This window comes from Cyprinus carpio, chromosome A22 (assembly GCF_018340385.1).
Source record: "Cyprinus carpio isolate SPL01 chromosome A22, ASM1834038v1, whole genome shotgun sequence".
NCBI lineage: Eukaryota > Metazoa > Chordata > Actinopteri > Cypriniformes > Cyprinidae > Cyprinus > Cyprinus carpio.
The window spans coordinates 17,479,368-17,492,621 of NC_056593.1; the positions used below are offsets into that span (position 1 = coordinate 17,479,368).

General features: G+C 41.1%; 1 protein-coding gene across 2 annotated transcripts in view; it reads left to right on the forward strand.

The window, feature by feature from the left end:
* LOC109097355 (dystroglycan-like) overlaps positions 1 to 13,043 on the forward strand; it is a 37,826-nt gene extending 24,783 nt beyond the window's left edge. For both annotated transcript variants that reach the window (XM_042712139.1, XM_042712138.1), the window contains exons 2-3: positions 2,483 to 3,017; positions 10,384 to 13,043. In XM_042712139.1, coding sequence (XP_042568073.1) covers positions 2,688 to 3,017; positions 10,384 to 12,666 — 2,613 coding nt within the window. In that variant the 5' untranslated portion in view covers positions 2,483 to 2,687 and the 3' untranslated portion in view covers positions 12,667 to 13,043. The remainder of the gene's footprint in view (positions 1 to 2,482; positions 3,018 to 10,383) is intronic.
* Positions 13,044 to 13,254: the final 211 nt, after the last annotated feature.

Here is a 13,254-nt window from a genome sequence, read left to right on the forward strand (position 1 = left end):
AGAGGCTCATGCTACCGACTGTACCTCCAGCCATACCTGTCAGCGTCAATGATGTGCGATAAGACTTCAGGAATTCTGCCTGAAAGAAAAAAATAACAAAACAAAATAAGTGACCAGGTTTTCAGCAGGAAGTGGAGTTCTGATCTTTAGTCTACAGTTCATGTCACGTAAGATTGACTTAGCGAGCCTAAAACAGGAGGATCGGTGGTGTTTAAAGCATGTGTTTGGCTGGTATTACAAATCAGCATGATAATATGCTGTTTGAGGTGTGGAATGTTTAAAGAGTGAGTGTTTTTGTGATAGAGCCTCACTGAAGAAAGCCGTGGGTGCAGGTGTCTCAATAGTAACATAGTCATGAACAACAGTTATCTAATCTTTGTATGTGAGCATACAAACTTTAACATCCTGTTTGTACTTGCATGACTTTTCTAAATATCCAACAAGACCAAAACGTAGGGCTTATCTGTCAGGAATTGACTGAGGATTGATTTAAGGGGAGGGGTTGCACAACAACAGGGCTTTCCGGAAAATAAAATGGGTTCAGAGGCAACTTGTTACTTTTTTTTTATGATTGAGGACACACGTCTTTGGAACAACATGCACCAATGAATAGTTCACTTTAAAACCAGAAGTATTAGGAAATATTTTTTTTGTAACATTTTGAACACTTTCTTTGGTATGTGAAAATTGAAAAATGGGACTGTCCCAGAATAACACTTTTTTGGCAGATTTATTTGTTGGCCTGTGAAGGTACATCAGCAGTTATTTTAAGTCTCCACTTGCATAATAAAATTCCTATTGGAAACTAACAAGTCAGAGACTCTTGACTTCGGTAAATCTTTCCAAACAACTCTAAACTTTAGAGCCAGCACAGATTACAGTCGAATACTAAATCCCAATGATTCAGTCAGTGGTGACTTGAAATGAATAGCTTATCGAATTGAACAAATCTGATTTTTATTTGAAAATCTATGAAGAAAGCTTCCCAGCAGTTTTTCGACTATTGATGATCCTTAGCTTGCACACAGATGAGTAAATCCAATGTTTTGTTAAACATGCTCTAAAATTCCTACTCATAACCTGCAAACACACCTTATGTTCTATCAAAGTATCACAATATTATTGCTCTCGATAGTATTTATGTTTTTTTTCCATCCACCATATGTCTGAGAAAGACACCAAATGATAATCTAAACATTCAGACAGCGGTTTGTCGGTGTCTGGGTGAGACCCCAAAATAAACCTGACTTTGAAAATGATTGTTGAGTGTTTGGACCGTGTTATTGGAGTAACTTCCCTGCTGGCTTTCAGAATGAATCTCCGAGGGATAGCAGTGTGAATTGGACATACAATGTTGTTGTTTGGGAGTCTTCTGAAGAAGCTCCTCTCGAACCCCCAACTGAACACAGGGAGCGTGAGAGACCGTATACATCTCATATCCGCTTCCCTCGTTCATAGGTTGGCCACGAGGACTCGAGAGCAGTTCTCAGGGGAAATCAGCTGCATTGTACGGAGCAGCTCCCTCTTCAAATGCATGAAATCTGCAGCCCACCCTGCACTAAACCCATCCCTCTTTTCACCGCAGGCTTTTTCGTCTTCCTCTCTGAATGAAAGACCTGCATGAATAACAAACCTCTAGAGTGTAGAGCTCTCCCCCCCATAAGACAATTCAGATGGTGTGCATTCCTCTGAAGTGTTTTACCCAGTCGGTCGCTATGGACTGACCTCCTGTCTCTGTCCATTTCTTTCGACACTCATGGAGCGGGTTACTCTTCCAGTCCAGGGTGTTTTTTTTCAGGGACATGTTCGGTGACGAATGAGGCAGAGAGGGAATGAAAGGCACAGTGTGAGAGGAGAAAAGGGAGAGAAAGCTGTGAATGGTAATCAGATTAGTCTTGATCCACCTGTGTATGTGTGTGTGAGAGTAAGCAAGCAGTGCAAAACATCAGCTCTGGCAGAGAACGAAGATCTGGCTTATACCATTAACCTAAAGTGATTTACGGCCCCGTAATGATACATCACTTATTTGATACCTTGGTTAGCATTTAAAATGGTTCATGATCTAATTGAATAATGTAATTGCCATTCCTAGTTAGGCCAACAAGTTTGTCACTTGTGCATAATTTTTTGCATCCAAACACATTTTTTTTGTGTGTGTGTCGTGAGCATTGCATTGTTTATATCTAAAAACTATTACTAGCTACATAAATATATTTGATAATGCATCTCATGTTTTCGAATGCAATAATGTCTTATATAAACACCCACTTTATAAACACTTCCGAATCTCTGAGCCTGTAAATGGTTGGGTAAACCCGAACAAATACGTAGCTTATACCAATAGTTTTTTCCTCATTTCAAGCTGTTTATGGCATCAACATGACACATCACTATGAAGATGCATTGGTCAGACATGTCAGTGTCGTCTTTTGCTATTGAAATGCTTGTTAATTAATTCCTCTCTTTCTCTTTCTCAATGCAGGTCTTAGAGGCAGCCCCTTAACTATGGGATTTCAGAACTACTAAGGACTTTCACAAAAGGAGGGGAAAGGGGCCGGCATCGAGAACAAAAAAAAGAGGATTGAGCTTTTGAAAAGAGGATCAGTTCTTTCGGACTCAGCGGGGTGCATGCTGCCCCCTCAACTGGACGTCCTCTTTTGTGCGAGCAAGAGAAAATAAAAGCAGGCATGCGCAATAAACTGAGAGAGTTCCGGGATGGGGGACGCCCCATGCTGGGGCAGAGGGACAGGACTCTTCTGGTGCTGCTGATCACAATGGTGCTGACAGAAATGGAAGTGTGGGCTTCCTGGGATCAGAATCCAATGGAAGTTCTAGGCGACGTAAGGCAGCTGGAGGCGTCTATGCACTCGGTGGTGCTGTCGGACATACGTGAGGCGGAAGCGGCGGTCGCAGCGGTGTCGCATCCCAGTGGCTTCCCAGACTCTTCAGCGGTGGTGGGCAGGGTGTTCCGAATGCGGGTGCCCATCAAAGCAAAGAACTCCAGGAGCACAGTAAAGGTGAGAGGCTGTTCCTTCAAAATGCATTGCAAATGCATGCAAACAGATTTGTCCTCTGGTGCTCAGCGGATCGTCTCTGGTCTATCAGATAGCAACCACATCAACACTCCCAAGCCAGTGTACTCAGTCAGTGCAGAAGACATGACTTTGCCCCAAGCAATGCTCAAATCTTATTCTATGCTTTCCTTATGACTGATGGACCATAAAATGTGTTGGTCCCTGTAATAACGCAATACTACTTGCATACACGTGGTCCGCATACTTGATGGCATAGAGCATTCGGAAAACTGTGGGCTGATGCATGGCGGGGGGTGGGTGGGGTGGGTGCTTTGGTTTAGATCAACAGCATAAACAAATAGTTTGTTTACCAGAACTCTGTGAGGGCATGGAATGTATTTTCTGCTTTTGTGTAGTTGATGGTACAATTGGCTATTTGTATAAAGCCCAACAAGGTGTGTGCTTCTATCATCTTGTCAGCTTGCATTTCTTTCTCTCTGAAAACCGAGCAGTGCACTAATGGTGCAAACACAATGCAGCCCTGACCAGGCGTCTTTTGTTGACCACCCAGCAGTTTGAGACATTTTTAACCAAGCAGTCCATGTCAACTGTTCTCAAAAGCGTGACCCCTGTCCGTATTTGTTCATTGTGTTTCTCTGTCCTGTCTGAATGTTGGGCGGCTCTCCCAGGCCTTCTGTGTAATCCTACATTCACTGGATCATTTCTGCCCTGTCAAGCGCATTTTTAAGTTGAAAACACAAACCCCTTTGTGCACTTTCAGAAAACCTGTCTTGACAGCTGTGCCAAAGAATCTAATGCCCAACAGTTAAAGCTACCTACAGCTGTTCCCTTGCATAGACATTTAGACCTGTCCAGACCAATAGCCCAAAATGAACTTCCTTTCTCATTCCTTTACGGCGTTTAGAATCAGCTTTGCAAACTATAAATAATTTTCTAGTCTCAGGAAAAAGGAGCGAGTCAGACTTGGAGATAAAAATGAATCAAAACTACAACTGCAGTGTTTAACACATTGGAGTGGTTGTACATGAAAACTACACAAAAACATGGCAGAGTGTTGAAGGTGGTTATCTGGGACTAGCTATGAGGTTTTCTGGGTGGTTGCATTATAACCCAAAAAAGGCAAGTATTTTGATCATACTGTCGCCCATAAATATGGCTTCAGTATAAATGTGTTGAAGGTGGTTATCTGGGACTAGCTAAAAAAAAAAAAAAATAGAACAAGAAATATCGGTCACACTTTATTTTAAGGTGTCCATGTTACACGTTGCATGTACCTACTGTTATAATAACAATTAATTATGCATAATATAATTAAAGTAACCCTAAGCCAATAGAAATTTAGGTATATCTTTATTTTGTTAATTTTTATTAGTATGTATGTTTAATTTGAAGATATGGTAAGTTAATTTAGTTAATTGATCATATAATACAGAAGCATCTATATATAATATTACTCAGTATAGGATACCTATATATATATATATATACCAGAGAGATCAGAGAGAGACAGATAGATCTAGATATATAGATAGATAGATGTAAATGATTAAACATAAATATTACATTAAACATATTAAATTAATATCTTAAGTACAGCTCTAACAGCCCTAAAAAAAATATATCTCTCTGAAATTTTTAGCACCCCCTTGTGGCCCCATATAAAATATATCTCTCTGAAATTTTTTGGAATAATTGGTGTTTACATTTTATTCTATAGTATATCTTGAGTCAGTCTTTTCCATTTATTTTTTTTTATATCTTGAGTATGTGTATGATTTCCACGAAATGCTTGGACCTTCAGATATTCATAAATATCCTACTGTGCAAAAGATCCTTTTGAAGTCACTGACCTACTTCATGCTTGTACATTTCTTGCCTCCATTTTATAAAAAGGAACCAAGGGGATACGCTTAAAAGAGAGAAAATCTTAGCTCATCTTAACATCCCCTTGTCCTGTTTTGAACATTAATAAAGCACAAAGCTCTAGTCTTAAATGCCAAAGCCAGTTGATGAATGTTCAGTCATTTTGAGATATGGAGGCAGATGTTTTAGTTGCTGCAAATGTCGTTTCTGTTTAAACGACTCTCCAAGCTTCTCTCTCCCTTGTCCTTTCATTTCTCTGAATTCCTCTCCTCCTGCTCCTTCACACTCGTCCGTGACGGCAGGATTCTTCGTCTTCTCCCCAGCCCCTCCCTTTTTCAGCACAAAGACTGGCACTGAAACCTAATTAGCCTCAGCAGTGAGGCAGTGGAAAAGTTGTATTCCTGCAGCTGATAATAAAATGGCTTTTGAAATATGAGTCACTGTATGTTAAAGGGGAGATGTAAGCAACTCGAGATCGCTCCGTTTGGGTCTCGTGGATGCATATTCGCCTTTATTTGTTATGATACTGTCTGCATAGCAACCAGCTTTTGTGGTGCCGGTGCCATCGCAGGCTAGAATTACTCTGCCGCACCACTGCCCTTTCAGCAGTCTCGACAAACCTATCGTTTTCAGAAACAAAGTCCTCTAATTCCTCCTTTTAGTTGGGTTTGGAAACAAAGGGAACAGAATACAGCCCTTGGCTTGTGTTGAATGAATCAACATTGTGGTACCTGTTATGTCCACTAGAGGGCAGTTAGGGGTTGTCTAGTTAAGTGTCCTTGACTGTTCTCCTTGTGATTGTTTCAGGAAATGGAGCTCTGTGGATTTACACCATAAATAAGCCCCTCTTTTAGTATTTATGCCTCCTTTTTTTTTTTTTTTTTAGGCTCCTTGTTTTGCAGAGTCCCCGTAGGTCCTATCAAATAGGTCCTATGTTGAATTCAAATGTCGAATTACTGCATATACCAACCTCCACCTTTCTGCCTTGAATGACAAGGCCAGAAGAACTGTAATTTTCCCTCTAGTTTCGATACCAATCCATGATAAAGAATACCACTTTCCATTCATGAGTTTTATCTTCACTGCACTTTTTTTCTTCTTCACGTTTACGGTTTTCTCCTTTGTTCATGCTTGTTTCGCAGCATGGATCAAAAGCTGACATTCCCAACTCACCGAATAGCAATTTAAAGTTTTATTACAAACAAACAGCAGCTCTCCTGGTGAGCCTTTATTCTGTTCCTTTTTTTGTCTGACAAATCGGCATTCATATGATAACTTTCATTTACCTAGATGAAGGTTGGAGAAATGGACTGCCATTGGCCCCTTGAAGCCTGTTTTGATTTCTGTTAGACGGGCAACTCAGTTGCTCATTTTGTAAATCCCTCTCTCAAGTGACCTGAACACACCCCACATTTCATTTGTAATTTTCAGCATAAAAATGGGTCATGTTCCACAGTCTGCTGAAAAAGGCCAAATGTTTTCCCTAGGTAAGAGTGAGTTATTTTCAAAGATCACTCTGTCGTCATTCTGTCTCGAAATTAGAAGTGCAAATACTTTGCTCCTCAAAATGTGATGAGTCTTTATTTAAAGAAGCATGTGCAAATATATTCAGAGACCAAGATGAGTGGAGTTGCATGAATTTTTAACCGAAGAAAATGGGTTAGTCGTTTCTTGTAAACATATGCTTGGTCAAACTAAAAGGCTCTCCCTCTTCAAATTTTCCAAGCCGGTTACCCCACCGCCTCTTTTGTCTCCGTTTCTCCCTCTAATATCACAGAGACATGCCTGAGCCTACTCGTTCAGAACTATGAATCTTATCTTTTCAGCTGTCTTCATATCCCAACAATGGGATCTTTTCTTCCTGCAGACTCCCTCGTAAGCGTGCCCTAACAATAGGCGGCTTTATTCGACCCACAATGAAGGGAGTTTCGGTTCATCCTTCATTTCAGTGGGGAAAAGTTTATTCTTCTCATCAGGCCTTTTTCGATTTTGCTATTACAATCCTATCATAGATGTCCTAAAGGTTGTTAAAGGGATAGTTCATCCAAAATGAAAATGTTGTCTTCATTTGCTTACTTGAATTTTGCTTCACACCTGCTTGACTTTATTTCTCCTGTGGATGTTTTCTTGATTTGCTTAATTTTTTTTTTCACACCTGCTTGACTTTATTTCTCAGTTGCCATTCACCTTTAATTTTTGAAATGGAAAAGGAGATTGAGTGAAAGGTGATTTTTTAGTCCTTTGTTTTTGTCTTGGGATCTGGAGAATTTTTTTTTTTTTTTTTTTTTTTTTTTTTTTACCAGGTTATGGCCATTTCCTTTGCAGCAAACAGGTTTAAAAGAAAGCAAAAGGAGACTGAGTCGCCATTCAAATTCCTTGTATAATTCAGTAATTGACTTTATTTTGCTTAACAGGTTAATTTTTTAAACAAAAGGAGAGTGAGTAAATAATAACGTAATTGTATTTTTTAGGTCCTTTGTTGGGCCCTTGGTTTTGTCTCTGTGGGATCTGGAGAATGTTTTTTTTTTTTTTTTTTTTTTGTTTTGGAACCAGGTTTTGCTTTTCCATTCTACATGTGCCATTCCGAAAGATCCCAACAGTCTTGCCACAGCAACTGACATATGAAAGAAAAAAACAACTCACTAATATTCTTGTTGACATTCTCTCTGCACTCGTTTCTGCCTTTCCTAGCTTTCTTCACTTAAGTCAAGAGAAACTTGCCTTTGGCAGAAGTTATACTGTCTTTAGTGTGGGTAGCATGAATAATCACTATGGAAACTATGTGGTTCCCTGAATGTCAGTGTGTGTGTGTGTGGCTGTGTGTTTTGCCACTGATGCTCTAGTTTCAGAAGGCAGCATTGAAGACTTGCCTTAACCTTCCGTTTTGATATAAAGCAAGGTCTGAAAAGGCATCAGAAGTAGACACATGCCATCTGTGCCATATTTTTCATTGCAGGGATGATATCAGTTTGACTATAAACGAAATATGAAAGGTATTTTTTGCCAGTGCTGCATGTGTATTAACTGTGGTTTTTACAGATAAAGAGGCAAAATGTAAGTATAGATTCTGTGGCAGTGCAGAATCAATTCTCTAATTGAAGGATGATTCCAGAATTGATTGTAGTTTGACACATTATGTAATTGATAGCTATGGCTCATTTCTGTGTTTTAAAGGAAAAGGTCACCCTAAAAAATAAAAACTCTTCCCTTTTTTTTATTCTCTAATGTCATTCCAGGTTAGTTTGACTTTTTCATTTGTGGAACACAAAACGAGATGTTTAACAGTATGTTCATACTGCACTTTTTTTCAAACAATGGACATCAAGACAGGAAAAAAAGCTCCATAAAAGTAGACCATGCTACATTCCAGCTTTTCCTAAGTGATAAAATAGCTTATGCCGCATTTCCACCGAAATTACCCGGAACAATTGTACCAGGAACTTTTTTTGCAGGAACTTTTTTCCCCACAGACCTGTTGCTTTCTGCATTTCCAGCGCGGTCAAAAGTACCGTGAAGATTAGGCAAATAGTCTGGTGACGTAGGTCTGCGTGCGTTTCTCAATCACAAAAAATATGCAAATTTCGGAAATTTACGCAACATCCTCGGTAGTTCAGACTTTGTGAGTTTGACTCGGTAGTATGAGTTTGACTGGACAACACAAGTCTGGTAATTCTGCAAACAGGAGCGTACTTGATAACATCAGTCAGCTCGCCTTGGCTACTGCAATTTTCCTCACTGTATATTTACAATAAGACAAAATATGATGTCAAACACCACTGCCTCCTTTTGTTTTCATTTAAACATATTAATAGCCGCAGAAATGTAGTTCAGGGAATACCATTGGGCCTTTTTGTTTTAATTTACAATGAAACAAAATATTATATCAAACAGTATTGCCTCTTTTTATTTTCATTTTAACATTAATAGATTAATTGAATAAAGACCAAAGATTACCTGTTAGATTTACCCAAAACAAATTACTTATGTTTAACCACTAAAGAGACATCAGAGCCAGCAGCAAATGTCAGAAGGACTAGCTGAGTTGAGACCGCTCTAGGTGGATACATGAGCACCGAGCTCCCACTGATCGCATGGAGCTGATCGTCTCCGAAATCGGTGAAACACATTTTTAAATAGGCGCTGTCTTTATAAATAAACCGCATATTTGAGTTTTAAACAACTACATTCTTGCCTGAAATACTTTTAAAACTACATTTCATGATACAATAGCAGTAATATTTTGAAAATTATCTGAAATCCCAATGCTGCGTGAACTCAACCAATCAGCATGTTTAGTGCCCAAGTCCCACCCCCGAAAGTTCCGGACCTTTGAAAAAGTACTACCTCGCCAGCAGGCACTTTCTGAGAGGCTTTTTTTTCTTTTTTTACCTAGAACTTTATTTAGATCCTGATTCTTGCTGTGGAAACACACGGAGTACCAGCCCAAAGTCCCTAGTTCCTGGGTAAAGTTCTAGCGGTGGAAACCAGCATTAGTGTGAGAAAGTAAACTGCCATTTCACTTTACAGGTTATGGCCTCTCTTAAGGTGCCATATTTAAATATATGTGGAAGCAAATGAGATTTGAGAGCTGCGGCTGTGTAAATGATAAGAGAATTGTCATTTTGCATGCGCTAACCCTTAAAATACAACTGTTCTGTGCAAGCAATGTACCATTTGAAGTGAAGCAGTGTTGATGTTTCAAGCACACTATCAATCAAAAACACTATAGATCAGCTTATAATTAGACACCCACCTGAATTATTAATGTCTCTCTAAGTGATCAAATAGGTTCACAATCAAACTTGCACACATGCTCTGACTGGTTGATGGAAACATTCAAAAGCAAGATTGCAAAAGGCAGAAGAGGGGTGTGGTACTGGTGGGTTTTTGTGTCTAAACCTTTGAAGCTTGTCAATTGAAATAAAAAGCCCACCTGCTGGACTCCCTTAGTGACTGCTGTGAGTTTCAATCCATGAGCACTGACTCTACGTAATGTATGGACTATTACCAGGATTTATTAACAATTAAATGAAGGGGCTTGGAAGCAAAGGATGTAGTTTTGTATTTGCAAAGAGGCTTGTTTGTTAATGTATCATCTCAGTGCCATTGATTCATTATTGGTTATTTTTGACTGAGCGCTCATTGAACGGCTCTCCAGCTGGTGGAGTATCTCATGCCGCAGGGAGCTCTATGCCACTCTGAGAGCACTCATTCATTATAGTCTTTACTTCTCCTGTCTTACTGAATTTCAAGATACTGACATTGTGCTCTAACAACCAGGCAATATTGAATACAAAAACTAAAAATGATGTATCATAGACAACTTTGATTCATGTGATTGGATATTAGTCACATTATAAAGTGGGATTTACTTTCAGGTTTTAAGTGTTTGACTTAGCAGAGCATATAAGCTCATTTGTCTTGTTACATTTCAGATGTGAGTCATTCAGTTGCAGTAACCGTTATTTCTCCTCCCGTTTTACAGATCACAGAAGCAAGCAAGGATGTGCTCCCTGAATGGTTGCATTGGGATGCAGAGACTGGCACACTTCAAGGCCTTCCTTTAGAGACAGACAAGGGCGTTCACTACATATCTGTTTCTGTTTCCAATGAGAGCCAAGTCTCTCAAAGCCCAGATGTGTTCTCCATTGAGGTGCACCCAGAGGAGCATGCTGACACAGACCCTTTTCAACTTGCAATTCAGCAGTCAGCCAACAATGACGTCCAACCTTTCATCTGTGGCAATGAGGAGCCTGTTACTGTGCTTACTGTCATTCTGGATGCTGACCTCACAAAGATGAGCTCGAAGCAGAGGGTGGAACTACTTGCCAACATGAAAAAGTTTTCTGGCATGGGGCTTCAGCACATGAAGATTTTGCCTGTGGTCAACAACCGTTTGTTTGACATGTCTGCTTTCATGGCAGGACCAGGAAATGCCAAGAAGGTGGTTGAAAACGGAGCCCTTTTGTCCTGGAAACTTGGCTGCAGTCTGGATCAGAGCAGCATTCCTGATATCAGTAGTGTTCAGGTTCCAGCAAAAGAAGGAGCCATGTCTGCACAGTTGGGATATCCAGTTGTTGGATGGCATATTGCTAACAAAAAGCCCCATGTACCCAAAAGGGTGCGAAGGCAGCTCAACAACACCCCCACTCCCATTCCCTCATTACTCCCCCCAACAACTTACCCTGAGCCCCCCATCCGTATTGTCCCCACACCGACCTCTCCTTCTATTGCTCCTGCCTCGGACAGTTCTGCCCCACCTGTTCGTGGTCCTGTGCCACTTCCTATGAAACCTACCATTCGAAACAGAGATCCCCCTGCCTACACTCCAACCTTAGGCCCCCCACAGCCAACGCGAGTAATGGACACCACCAGCACTATCGCCATCCAGCCCACCACGACCAGGCCTGTATATGTTGTAACCTCTGTGACCCCAGCAACACCCACCACCAGGAGACCGACAAAAATTCCTCGAAAGAAAACCAAGACAACCCCAATACCGAGAGAACCCAAGACCACCACAACAAAGCCACCAAGGCGCACAACACCCCCTGTTATCCCGATTGATGGCAATATAAAACCTCAGCTGCGTAACCCAATCGATCAGGTGAATGCCTATGTTGGTACCTACTTTGAGGTGAAGGTTCCATCTGATACGTTTTTTGACAAAGAGGATGGAACTACTGATAAGTTGAGGCTTACTTTGCGGATAGGCAATGATGTGGTTGGAGATGATTCCTGGATACAGTTCAATAGCACAAGCCAGCTGCTCTATGGATTACCAGACCAGGAGCATGAAGGAAAACACGAGTATTTCATGCAGGCAACTGACAAAGGAGGTCTCTATGCAATAGATGCCTTTGAGGTCCGTGTCAATCGATGGGGAAACAGTGTTAAGTCACCGGTGTTGTTTACTGCTGTGTTCGAAGGGGATGCACGTACAGTCACCAATGATATTCACAAGAAGATCCTTCTCGTCAAGAAACTGGCCCAGTCTTTCGGTGATCGCAACAGTAGCACTGTTACACTGAAGAAAATAATGAAGGGCTCTATCATAGTGGAATGGACCAACAACAGCCTCCAGCAAAGCCCCTGCCCAAAAGAGCAAATACAGCAGTTGAGCAGAAGAATCTCTAACAATGATGGTAGACCCTCTCAACAATTCATGCATGTTATGGAACCAGACTTCAGGGCCTTAAATATCACCGTCAGAGGCACAGCAAGCTGTCGCAACTACATGTTTGTCCCGTTAGGTGAGATCCCAGATCCGACCACCTCCCCTGTTACTCCCGCTGTGGGAGCGGGAAGACAGAGCAATGATGATGTGTATCTTCACACTGTCATACCGGCAGTGGTGGTTGCAGCTATTTTGCTGATAGCTGGTATAATTGCCATGATCTGCTATCGCAAGAAGCGCAAGGGCAAGCTGACTATCGAAGACCAAGCAACTTTCATCAAGAAAGGAGTGCCCATTATTTTTGCGGATGAGCTTGATGACTCTAAGCCACCCCCATCTTCCAGCATGCCCCTTATCCTTCAAGAGGAAAAGCCTCCACTTCCTCCACCAGAGTATCCTAACATGGCTAGTCCAGAGACAACACCTCTGAACCAGGACCTTTTGGGAGAGTACACACCTCTACACGACGAGGATCCTAATGCTCCTCCCTACCAGCCACCACCACCTTTCTCTACCCCAATGGAGGGGAAAGGATCCCGTCCTAAGAACATGACCCCGTACAGATCTCCACCTCCTTACGTACCACCCTAATGTTTGCAGAAACCTCCGGAGCAGGAGGATGGGGAACTTTTGGAGTTCCACACCAGTTTGTTGTTTCTTTGCATTATGGGATTTTTAGAAGGGGGAGGGCTGCTGCAAATGGGGGGTTTTGGGTTTGAATGTGATGGGATGATTTTGTTAAACTGGACTCTTAAGGAGATGTGGGAGGGTGGGGCAAGTGGATAGTCTGCAAAGGACAGCAACAACAACCTCAGCCTCTGACTACTCTGGTTATTGTTAAACTGTTGGGGATATATCCTCCAGTCCCGGCGCTTTTGTGTCTAGATGGGCTTTTTGACTAATTATTGGTTTTGTTTTGATTTAGATTGTTTTTTTTTTTTTTTTTTTGTTTTTTGTTTTTTTTTTTTTTATTAATAATAATAAAACACCTTGCCTAACAGCACTCTTTCTATCTTATTTTTTTGTTATTGTTTAATATTATCGGACAATAAAGCTGACTGCAGGTGCAAAAGTTTTCATAGAGAAATTCAATAAGAGAAGGGGAATAAAAGAATGGCCTTGAGGGACTTGGACAGCCATGCAGACAGTTCCATGGGATGTCGATTCATTATGGTTTTG